This window comes from Syngnathus acus, chromosome 3 (genome assembly GCF_901709675.1).
Source record: "Syngnathus acus chromosome 3, fSynAcu1.2, whole genome shotgun sequence".
Classification (NCBI taxonomy): Eukaryota; Metazoa; Chordata; class Actinopteri; order Syngnathiformes; family Syngnathidae; genus Syngnathus; species Syngnathus acus.
Window position 1 is genome coordinate 2,607,525 of NC_051089.1, and position 12,454 is coordinate 2,619,978.

General features: G+C 40.2%; 1 protein-coding gene and 1 long non-coding RNA gene across 2 annotated transcripts in view; one reads left to right on the forward strand and one right to left on the reverse strand.

Moving 5' to 3' along the window:
• Positions 1 to 228: 228 nt before the first annotated feature.
• The window catches only part of LOC119119988 (protein kinase C-binding protein NELL1-like), a 78,460-nt gene continuing 66,234 nt past the window's right edge, over positions 229 to 12,454 (forward strand). The window contains exons 1-3 of the mRNA XM_037246544.1: positions 229 to 360; positions 728 to 856; positions 10,548 to 10,698. Coding sequence (XP_037102439.1) covers positions 306 to 360; positions 728 to 856; positions 10,548 to 10,698 — 335 coding nt within the window. The 5' untranslated portion in view covers positions 229 to 305. The remainder of the gene's footprint in view (positions 361 to 727; positions 857 to 10,547; positions 10,699 to 12,454) is intronic.
• Positions 9,594 to 11,122, reverse strand: LOC119120050. Its single transcript, XR_005097424.1, has 2 exons — positions 10,627 to 11,122; positions 9,594 to 10,202 (listed from the first exon to the last, which is right to left on the reverse strand). It is a non-coding gene; the product is annotated as an uncharacterized LOC119120050 (long non-coding RNA).

The window sequence follows — 12,454 nt, forward strand, 5'->3', positions numbered from 1 at the left end:
GACGAGGGTGTCACGGAATTGTAATTTTACTCTTCACCGTGTTTCCCTTTTGAGGTCAACTCCAATTCACTAAAGGCACAATTACAGTATTGTTTTATTGTTAGTGCAAGGAGAGCTTGTCTGGCTGGGCTGCAACACCTAAGTGCGATGCTTTTGTGTTTTTGCGGCAGCCCCTGCTCGCGTGTCGTGGACCATTCCTCAATTCTCACACATAGTCTGAGTGGGAGCAGCGCACACGGACCAAATAGGTGCTCGTGGATACAGCGAGACGCACGGCTCGGGACTCTACAGCGCAATTCCATCTCATGGATATGGATATTTCCGTGGCTTTATTATACCTTTTGCTTTTTTCCAAACCAGGTAAGACGATCACACCTCGTTCATTAAGAGCGGCGTAAGAAATTGTCGTTTTTCCTATACGCGTGAATTTTTCTTTTGCGCGAAAAGTGATATACAAAAAAAAAAAAAACGGTCGCGTTTGGATTAAATCACCGTTTGCAAACTAAAGAGCCCAAAAGGACAACTCTATACGTGTGCGCACCGCTGCTGCTCAGGTGTGGGCTGCAGAGCAGTACCGTGCGTTTTCCACGCAACACTCAAATAGAAATGAAATGCGTTCAAATCGACTTTTAACGCAACTGCAATTTAAGCCCAGCATCCTATGCGGCAGCGCTGATTCAATGTGTGCTCATTGTGATCAAGCCCTCTCTCTTCTTCTCTTCATCAGTTTTGGCTTTTGGCACAGATCAAGACTACCAAATTGATATAATCAATGAACTTGACTTGGCAAATGCTACCTATGGAATTACCCAAGTGGCCGGGCTTCACAATAGCAGCAAAGCCTTCGTTTTTCGAGGTAAGGCGACCGTAAAAGTTGGATCATCTTGTATGCTTTTGTGGTGATGTGCACTCACAGGTGCATTCCCCTTCATACATCCTTGAGCACCTTCTCTAAAAATGACACAAGTGGCACCAGAATCCTTCTGGTGCAAGAAAAGCATAACAGTACACTTATTTTGGTGATTTTAATAAATTGAGGATGGTGAGAATTTTTGCATAACTTGTGAATGAAAGGCTATTCACTAGCAGAAAATGGATTGTGGGAAATTAGGTACTTAGAGCAAAAAAGGTCTATAAATGGCAAAATTTTAATTGCATTGTTATTGTATGACTCAATATTGTCTTCCTTTCCACTTGCAATGAGATCTATAGTGTTAAATAAGGCTGTATGAGCTGCAATGATGGGATGCAGCATGCGGCTCGAGATGTCCGAGGGCTCAAGTGTGATAAAGCGATACGAAACAAAGTATGTCAAAAGGTTGACCCATTTGCTGTTGAAGCTGTCGTTGTAAGTCTTGTCAGTTGCAGATGCTTTTCTGAGCTCCTTCTGAACTTGTGCGTTGCCCTCAGCCTCAAGCAGATTGTAAAAGTAGAAGAATGAATAAAAAAAGTAGTTTGTAGTGATTTAGGAGTGCTTTTTTTCTCCCCTAGACTCCTTCATTGTAGGAAAGCCAAATATGAAACTGGCATTTTGCATGTTTATTGATGTTGTAATTTCAAGCATGGCTTTGTGAGGCTCTCATGGGAGGAGAATTGTTCAAATGCTGCTTCAAAGCCTGATCTGTTTGAGTTCAGGGATGGTGGCGCAAACACTGGTTGCTTGAGTCAAAAATCTGTAGCCTTGGATGTTGAGATGTGTGAGGAGAGGGAGGGAGGAAGAGAAAAACGTGTGTGTGTGTGTGTGTGTGTGTGTGTGTTTGTGCGTGTGCACTTGAGTGTGTGCTCCTATCTTGGAATGAATGAATGCAGGATGCCGCACACCTAATTAGCCAAATATGAGGCAGAGCTGTCCAAGCTTGAGAAATGGAGGACGCCCAGGCCTCACAGTCCTGCTTTTTTTTTTTTTTTCTTTTTCTAATATTTGTGACATGAACAAGCTCGCACACTCCTGCCAACCTGTTCTCCTTATGGTTTCCTGGTTACTCGTGTAGAGATACGCCAACGCATGAAACAGTATGGGAAACATTTGGCATGATTTTATTTCAACAAAATTCCCCACCAAGAAACAGCAAAAATTTAATTTTCTTAGTTCTTATATTTTGGGTTGTATTTTACTAGCAGCTGTTTTCATTTGAAATTTTTGTGTGAAATAAATATTTTCTACTCCAATATATCAATTTCAGCAGTATGCCAAAAAAAAGGCCACTAATAGCTAAAATATGAATAATTTTGCTGTTAGTTTGTTCTTGCATATCCACAATTCATAATTTTAGCCATTTGTATTTTTTGGTGGGGCAACCTGCCTTTATTGGCACAAAAACTCACCTACTTGCTATTTTCATGCTCTGCCCAGTCAATAGAGAGGTTGCAGTCCATCTTGTGGACAATTCTAGAAGTTTTTGGGGGCGTGTCTATTACTTTTGGAAATTTGCTATCTGCGGCATAGCAGATAGCTATCATATTTCATATGATGTTTTTATTGCATTGAGATTGTTCGAAAACTAGTTTAAAGTCAACAAGTCGACTTCTGTGGTTCCTGTAGGTGGCGCTGTCGTGCAACTCACACGTACATCTGCCCGCCTTCAATTGTAGCTGTTATCAGGCAGTGGCTAGCTCAGACTTTTAAAAATGGAGTGTCGGGTTCTAAAAAAGCCCTTGCTGCAAACAGTCCATAATTAAGCATCTGTTAGGAACTGTGCAAGGGTCTGCGGGGGCGGAGTGACAGAATATCCGTGATCTGATCATTTATGCATGCTGGATGTAATCATGTTGTGTTCTGAGCTGGAGAGCATATTTGATCTGTTTTAACACATGAATTGTGAAAGAGCATGTACACTTTGTCATGTCGTTGAAGGAGCTCTAGAAAGAGGCAATCAAGCTTTTCAGTAAGTGTCCAAAAGAGTGTGGGGGAGGCAGAACGAGAGAGAGAGAGAGAGAGACTAGTGGGCAGAAGCTTTGCAAAAATAATCATCCCAGCATGTCTTTATCTCATCTCTCCATCGCATCATTTCCCGTCCCAAGATTATTGCACCACTGCGCTTAATGAAAGCTACTTTAGGATAGGCAGCTGAGCAAAAACCATGACTAAAAGCTCTTTATCTCCACGTGCGATCCGACCTTTTGATGAACAAAAAAATAAATAAAATGCTAATTTGCTCCTGCTGGGTCCTAATAATCAGCAACAAAACACAACTTGATATTTGCATAAGTGCTCTTAACATGGTGTGGACACACACAGCCTGAATTCTGATTGTTTACAAGTACAAAATATCGACATATAATTTGAAAATGATTTCTACATACAGACGTCGGTAAATCAGAAAGATCACGGTTGTTGCCTTCCCACGGAATATATGTTGAGAATCTCTGCAGCATGTTGCGGCAATGTCAAATAGCACCACAGAGGAAATCACAGACTCACCCAGATGGTGCTGACACCATTTTAGAAAAACATCACATTTAAAAGTGTGAGTCAGGCTGGGGGGGCGGCGACGGCAGGTCCCCGCTGCCAATATTCAGCTGACAATTTTGCAGCGAGAGGCCAGCCAAATCCACAAACATTGAGGTGCGAGCATTAAAAATGATGCAACCCGAGTTGCGCAAGCCCAACTAAACTGAAAACTGGCGGCAGCACCAGGACTGAACTATTCTCACGGCAACAGTAATTAATTAATTAATTAATTAAAAAATACGCATCTCTTTTGACACTATTGTAGTGTGGAGTTGAAACTGTTAAGTATACATTTATGAGTGTTTGAGTTAAATCACTGACAAAGCCGCTAATGAGTTTGCCAGCTAATCTTAATTAAAATACAATTACTTCAACAGGACTTTCCACATTATTAAGCAAGTCACATTTTTTATTAATCAGGAAGGTGGGGGGGGGGGACCAAGCATCTTCTTGCTAATGAAAAACAGAATTGCTCAACATATGGGAAAGGGATGAAACAATTTTTTTACTGGTAAATCATTTGTGGGACTCTGAAACAAAACGTTTGATGTATTAAGGAAAGTTCCTGCAAGGCATATGTTGTTTTTTTTTTTTTTTTTTTATAATATAGAGAGCAGCTGCTAAAATGTCACTGATGAGAATTTAGCTGTTTTCTTTCTCTCCTGTAGATTAGTCAAAGACACTTATTTTCTGTTATATCCCCCAGGAAATATAAACTACTTCACGCCCTCTGCAACTCTCCTCTGTGACTATAAATAACATCATTTCTCTATCAAATTGTAACAAATCCACTTTTGCATCTCCTAATTAACACGTTCTCACGTTTTCATGGACCTTTGCTTTTTTAGCTCAAAAAGTTGATGAGGAGTGATGTCATGGGCTGCATATGCCACTTGAAAATGTTTAACTCATTCAGTGCCATTGACGGTTATAGACGTCAAAGATATGAACTGGTTTGGCAGTGAATGAGTTAAGGGTGACAAATTGTCACAAATTGGTTGTTAATCACACTTCTCAAATAATCAATACTTTTAGCCAGCCAGCCGTTAATGTAAAAGTCCTGATGATTACAATGTCTGCAAAGCGTGGCTAAAAATAGCCACGGTTTTCACCGGATATTTTTGGTTTTGTTTCATCCTGCCTCCGTTGCTTTTTTCCCACTTGCCGTGGGATCAAATGGACGTCGGCGACATCTCAACGCTCTACTCTAATGGGGAAGAAAAAGCAAACGAATGGCGAAGCCAGGTGGGAAGATAAAAAAAGGGGAATACAACTCAACATGAAATGGTCAAGTTCAACATGAAGCACAAAACGTTTAAAATCACATCCTACATGTCTCCTTTTCAGCTCTGTACAGAAAGAAAACACCCCCGTCTTGTATGTGCTCAAGGTAAATATTTTCATATTTGTGTCAGTCAATCGGAGGAATGTTTTGCTCCGTTTGTCTGTGGCCTAAACTGAGGAAGCTTGGAAAAAATGGCAATTGAAAGCGCTCACTGCTTCTAATGTAGTAAAAATACCTGTGGCGTTTGGAGTCACAAGTCAACTATGACTGAAAAGTGAGAAGGAAACATTGAGTGTAGAATTCATTAAAAATTTGCAAAGAAGTGTTTTTTTTTTTTTTCAGGCGGCTGTGAGCAATTCACAGGCTGCGTCCGTGTAGCTAAGCGATGTTACCACAATAAAGTCTTTACAGTGGCACCAAAAGCAATGAAGGTTATCAAACCTTTCATCTTTTATGTATGAGCTTCCTGGCTGTCCTACTGCTGCGGGAGAAGGCGAGACACCGGTCCCACCTCACAGGGACCTCCATGGAATCTGAATTATTCATCCTACATGAAGGGGATAGCTCTTAAAGGCACAGACAACGGTGTCTCCGTTACGTCCTTGCTGTCCATTTTTTTGCCATAATTATCTCTCTCTTTCTCTCTCTCTCGCTCTCTCTCTCTCTCTCTGTCTCTCTCTCTCTCTTTTTCTCTCTCACTCTCTCTCTTTTTCTCTCACTCTCTCTCCCCATCTCTCAATCTCTCATCCATCCTTTGGGTTTTTGGGTGGGTGGGTTGTGTGGCAACACCTTACAGAAACAGTGTGGGAGGTTTTCATGTTGGTAGTGTGGAAATACTTGCCTTTCAAGGCTGAAGACATTTTTTCCCAACTTGAAGTGCTGAAGCGTTGTTAGTACGTAAAGCATCTAGAGGAGCTCACATATCCTTGACTGTGAAAAAGAGAAACAGAGAATGATAGACTGTGTTCTACTGAAACTGAGGACATATTGTACGTGTTGTAAATATCTTGGGGACAAAATGTACCGTAATTTTCGGACTATAAGTCGCACCGGAGTATAAGTCGCACCAGCCATAAAATGCCCAAAAAAGTGAAAAAAAACATATATATGTATATAAGTCGCTCCTGAGTATAAGTCGCCCCCCCACCCAAACTATGAAAAAAAACGCGACTTATAGTCCGAAAATTACGGTATATATATTTTCAGTTTGCAGCTACACTTCCAAATCATTTATTCTCCATTAGCATCGTATTTTAACAAAGGTCAGTATTTCGATCCTCCTCATCTTATACAAAGACCGGACCAAATTGTAGCAGTTTTGTCTAAGTAGGCAAATTTCATTGCTTAAAGTATTGTGATTAGACAGCACCTCTGAGTCATTGCCATTAAAAAAAAAATTAAGGTGGCATATGCAATTTATTCACTACCGTTGACGACTATAGACGTCAAAGTTTTTAACTGGACTGGCAGTGACTGAGTTAAGTCTTCAATGTTTTTGGAAAATGAAAACACAAACTTCCACACTGAAGCACCCGACTGTCAGATGAAACCGAAAAAAAAAGAAGTGAAGTGAAGGGGCTAATGCCGGCTTGTCATGTCACAGGGCTGAAAAGTGAGAGGCGCTTTTATGAAAGCGATGAAGGCTTTTCCCACGTTTGCATCCTCTCATTAGTCTTTTCATTCAAATGCCTGAGCAACAACATTTTGGGAATGTCTGATCAGACCAAACATCTGCTGTAGATTACAACCATTAATGAGGCAGTGAATGGAGCACAAGGCTGGAGAACTGGTTGGAAGAACAAAGACGGTATGGAGACGACGGTTGTTTTGGTTTCTTGAAGATTTAAGAAGCAGACTCCATGGTGTTGACTACAATAGAACTCACTTGTTTATCCCACAGGGAGTTAGCAATATTTCAAAACTTGCTCCTGTGACAAGATCTTTTTTTTTGGTCGCGAGTCAATCTCACAACGTAACAAACCGTTGTGTTTGTTGTCTATTTGCTGCGTCAGATGTTATATTTATTGTATTTGCAAATGTTTTTTTTTATGGTATGAGTTACTGAAGAAAAAATGAATGCTTATTTAACACCTCCCCTGATACAATTATCCACAATTTCACCTACCTCACCAGATTTTCTTTTTTTTTTTTTTTTACTCAGGCTCATTCAAAACTTGAAGCATTAACTTGACAATGCGAAATGACTGAGAACTGCTAATATGTCACTGTGACACTCCGCCTCAGGAAATGGAAATCTACCCAATTATGCCCCCCCATACATCATTTGTCTTGGCAAACAAGAGAAAGTCATGCATTCGTTTATAAATAGTATCATTTACTTCAGTTGGTGTCCCATGATGATAACCTAACTTATTTTATCATCAACTGATGAATAACTAGTTTTAAAATTAGAGACGAGTAAAAACGGTTCAAATATTTTAAAGTGAAAACAATTTGAAATTTTAGTAATGACATAAAGTCGATGCAAAATGTGTCTTTGCAGGCCACATAAAATTATATGGTGGGCCGTATCTGGCCCACAGGCCTTGACTTTGACACCTATGACCGATATAATCTAGGATGAAATGATTGATGGTATTTGTATAAACCGTGATTAATTTTCAGGCAGTGTCATTTCAACTTTGAATCATTAATTTTACAGTGTATGGGATGATAGCTTCACTTGTATAGTGTACATTACAACAACAAAACCAAAAAATGCATCTTGCTACAGTTAATGTGTATGTAGAGATGCAGTTCATTCATCATTTTCGACTTTCGCACATACGCCATCCATCAATGTGGGAGTGAAAATGTTAATATGCCTGCAATATATTTGGGCCGGCTGTCAACTCGGCACCTCTAAACATCTCATTTTCGAATCTCCTCTGCTGTGCAGGATCTCTTGATTGTGAGGCAGACGTGCTAAACTCTATCTCCCCATTTTGTTGCCTTCATTCCCAATCGTAATAATATTTTGCCGCCTGCATGACAGATGCAAAACATATTCTTTGACAGATTTACTACATTTTGTCATATTGAATGTGAGGTTCTCACATATAATGGCTATGTTACTTATTTTGTCTTTGGCGAGACTACAACTCATGAGATGACCTCTAGTGCACCTCAGGGTGACCTTTGCCCATATTATCTCTCAGTGTGTCTTGTCCCTGTCTGGCCCGTCCTTATCGCATTTCCCAGTGCTGCCCGGCAACGCCGCACCTTTTTTAGCCCCCCATTTGTCTCGATAACATTACGCGCTAGGAAATGATGCAAACCTCTTGGCGTGATCAACAACGTGGCGGTCGTGAGGACCCGATTAAGGCTCCTGCCCATCAACTTGATTGTATGATGATTAGCTCATTTGGCGATCGGTTGCTTCGGCGGACATTTACTGACGTGGTAGTTTACGGCTTCTCTGGGGATGAGAGCCCGTTTCCTGGCCTTATTGCATTTTTCAAGTGTGCAGAGTGTGGATAATTGAGATAAGTCACAATGTAAAGCAACCTTGTGCTGACCAGCCAGATGGGCGTTGGAGAAGGCGATTGAGTTTGAAGTGATATAGGCAAATTTAGAGGGGGTAACTTGCACACGAGTGCTTTGTCAACTTTAATTTAAAAAAAAAAAAAAAAAAACGAGGTGAGGAAACATTAAGATCAGATTTTAATACTGTACCCTAGCTCAGTTCTAATCACAACCCCATCCTTGAGAATGACCATGAAATATAAATCATCTCTATCTCGCGATCAGCACCTATAAAACTTATAGTAGGTGTGTGTGTTTGTGTCATGCTGATGTAAATAGTTATGTTGGTTTGAGGCAGATTGAGCCAGTTGTGTTGTCGAGTTGTAGATATTATATGTGCGTGCGTGTGTGTGGGGGGGAGTTGTCCTGTGGAGAGTTGCTGTTAACAAAAGACACAAATCTACACTGTGCGAGATGAGATTAATGCCAGCACAAGGAATTTAAACACGATGATGAACTAGTCTATAAATACTGCATTACATTAAATTTCAATGTACGAGTTATTTGCCTGATGATGACGATGTTATTTTTAATTTTTTAATCCAAAAAATAATTTGCAACTAGTATATATAATAAAGAAGCCGGAAATAAGTAAGTTACATGCACATGCACAATGGAGTGATGAGAAAAAAAAAAAAAGCAGGCTCAAAGGATCCCTGCAGAAATCACAATCTGTGATCGTTTTTTGTTCACGTCAAAGCTTTTATAGTTGAGGAGCGGATTTTATTTGTGCAATAAATTATATTCAGATACTCTTCTGCACATTCATTAAAAACAAAACCACATTATTTATACACACAAACACGGTGTATATAAAAAAAATGCAGTAGAAAGTGACAGTTTATGTTCAAAGGGAGGAGTAGAAGGAAGAAGTTGAAAACTGAGCTTTAAGCTTTAGTTTACAAACATTTTTACTTCTGAAGAGAAGAAAAATGCAGGGGCTTTCTTGAAGCAGTATTCCCTCAGCTGGGTTTGGCATCAAGGCTCTGCCTGATTGTTCTTCAAGTGACAGCGCTCTCAGACGGGGCGGCCTTAATTTCTCACAGCTTAACAAGAATCCAACAATGTTGAATGTGTGGATTGTTGCTAAGAGTTGACGACGTCGTCAGATGACAACCTCCCGAGATTGTGCCTCATTAGATGTGTGACGCGCCACACGACACCAATTACCTGGCACAATGAGGTTTTGCGTTTCATGTTTACATACAAGTTATTTACTTGCAAAAGGGGGAAGGCTCTTCAAGGGAGTCATCAAATTTTTATCAATTCGGATTTTATGAATTTTTTATCAGGCAAGAGATTTTTCAAATGTGAGCCAAGGCGTGCTGAGAGCTTGACAGTGGTTTGGGACGAGTGCTGCTCTCTGTCTCTTTTGGTTTTGCACGAACAATGTTAACTTTCTTTGCTATTCTAAAAGCCTTGTTGTACATTTCTTGCCATTCTGCTGTATATTGCGCAGAAGTACTACATTATTCAGTTGTTGTTTTGGGCCGCATCAAACATCCCCCCCTCATTGCTGTAGTCAACGTGACATGCCAACTGCAGTTGGTCTTTGTTTCTTTGTACCTTGGTGGATTTTAAAAGCAGCACTACTGCCATAGGCTACCCTCCTTTGTTTTTGTAGTCACAGTCAGTCGTTTGTATCTTTAGCTCCAGCCCAAACTTTTAACTGGATCCCGCAAAGCCCCCCCAAGAGCATGCGGAAACAGGCTAGCTCCTCAGGGACCGTTTGCCGTGGACTTGACGCACGGTCGACGCGCTGGCGAGCTTTATGTGCCGATGTTGCCAAAATAAGAGAATATAGACCAAAACATTTCGAGGAGTCGCGGAAATAGTTTGGCACAAAGGTGTTTCAACTCTGGCACAGCACAGATGCCAGAGCGTTGAGTGAGCTGCAAAAAATTGAGTCTGCTGGCCCATGCTCGGCAACAAATCTGTCACCTAAAAATAGAATAGAAAAGGAGAAGTTGAATTTTCACATTACACCAAAATATATTGAGTGTATTTATGAATCCCGTGACTTGACAGGTCATCTTGTTTGTAGTAATATAATAAATAGATAACAGTTAATAAAAAAAAAAAAAAAAAAAAATTACAATAAAAAAATAATCAAAGAAAATCAAAATAATTAATAAATAAATAAACAGTTTGCCTTTATTAAGAAGGAGAGCAAGAAAGCACACAATTATGATTGCATTCCTTTGTGAGATTAACATTTGTTCCTTGCATCTTTGGCAAGAAAGCTGTATGCAACCTCGTCTAATTTTCTACGTTTTCCTTCTGTAGATGTTGGGAGAGCCGTTCAAGCCCCGGCGCACATCACAGAGAAAGTCATGCAGCTGTTCAGGAGAAAAAGCGAATTTACCTTTTTGGCCTCCATCCAACAGAAGTCCTCAACATCGGGTGTCTTATTCTCCATCCATGAGTCGGAACACAGGTAATCCTTTTGTAATCCTCTTCATTTTGTTTCCAGATCCTTTCTGGCGCAACTTTACTGCAACGGATTAGACGGCATTCTTTGTAATAAGATGATTTTTTTCCCCCCTTGATCAAGTTGTTTGCAGGTGGCCAGTGTCGATGTGTTCTTAAGACGGCTGTTAAAGATCAGTCTCCCGTCATTTTAGATCCGTAGTGGATGCGATGATGCAGTCAGCGCTCGTTTAGGGATGCTAAGCCAGAGAGATAAGCTTCTGTCTATTGTGTCTGCATGAGTCAAAATTGTAAGCATGCTGATAATGCTTATCGCAGGATGTTGCATAAACAGGCACGCAATCCAGGAAATGGCCTTGCACCTCACATGCCTTCAACTTGTACTTGTATTTCGAAGCGGGGCTTAAGCACCGCTAGAAATCTGTGTAACTCACCAGCATTTTATTTGCTTTTTCAAAATATTTTGTAAAATGTTTTCTCAGCCTCTCTGTTTCGTCCCGGGAGAGAGAGAAAAAAATCTGGGTTTATTTATTTGTATTATTATAAAAAATAATACATATTTTATTATTATTTCTTTATTTATTATTTTACTTTTTATCTATTTATTTTTATTTATATTATTGAATTTCAAGGCAACAAATTTATTTATGTTTAAGAATACCATGCTTTATTTTTAAAGCCAAGGCTGTGTGGTTGTTTAAATTGTAATTTAATTCTCATGCAACTTCAACTGAGGGCGTCGATAAAGTGGGTTGAGTTCATTGCCACCATCCAGCGCTGCGAGAGCTGGCGTTTGCACAAAGACAGGGAAAGTCAATTGTAGAAGTGATAAAGCTGCCTCGTACCTTGCTCTTGAAGTTTGGTCTCTTCATCAATGGTAGTAATAGCAGGCCTTTGTCAAGAAGAGTTCTGGTTCTGAGAAACTAGCCATGGCTGGCGTGAATTGTAAAGCACGGTGGAGTATATCGCGATGGCCATAAAACTGCTCAGAACAACATTCGAGGACAGAAAAACCTTTTGCCGGCAGTTAATTTTTCGATTGGCGAGCCATGGGCAATGAAATGGTACAAAATCAACAAGGCCTAAGGTTTCAAATGGCGATGGCCTTGTCTGGCTAAATTACGTCTGAAATGAAATCGCAAAAAGTAAGTAGAGAGTAACTTTTGTGACATTGCGTTTCCACTATGGCTTATTGCCTAGTGTACACATTTTTTGATTGTCTAGTTTAGTCTTGTTCGAGCCCCCGTCACTTGGTGTGCGGCGGCCTGACTTGTAAGTAAGTCTCAGACTTATTGTTTCATATCTGTCAGACGTTTATGAGTAGCGCCAATGAATTGACCGCCAGCTCCGTTAGAAACTGTACAAGTTGTTTTAAAGGGCAAGCTAAATTGGTTTCTCTCCTTTCTCCTTTCTCTCTCGGGTAGATGTTTTTTGTTCTGTTAAAAAGCATACAACTCGCACAGTGAAGTGAACATGTGACTTTGTGTGTACGGATGTGTTAATGCTCAGATTCAAGAAAAAGGCAAAACTACACACAATAATCACAGTTGTTGGTTTTTTGTAAGTCACATTGATAAAGGTGTTAAGAATTAATTCGCAATATTATTTCTCCTTCTCCATTCTTTTAATCTCTGACACAATGATTGTAATTCTGACAAGTGCTCCGTTAAACAGGGATGACCAGACAAGTGACTGTCCAGTTTTTACGTCCGTCCGTCCATCCGTCCATGCATGCGTCCGTCCGTCCATGTGTCCATCTGTCC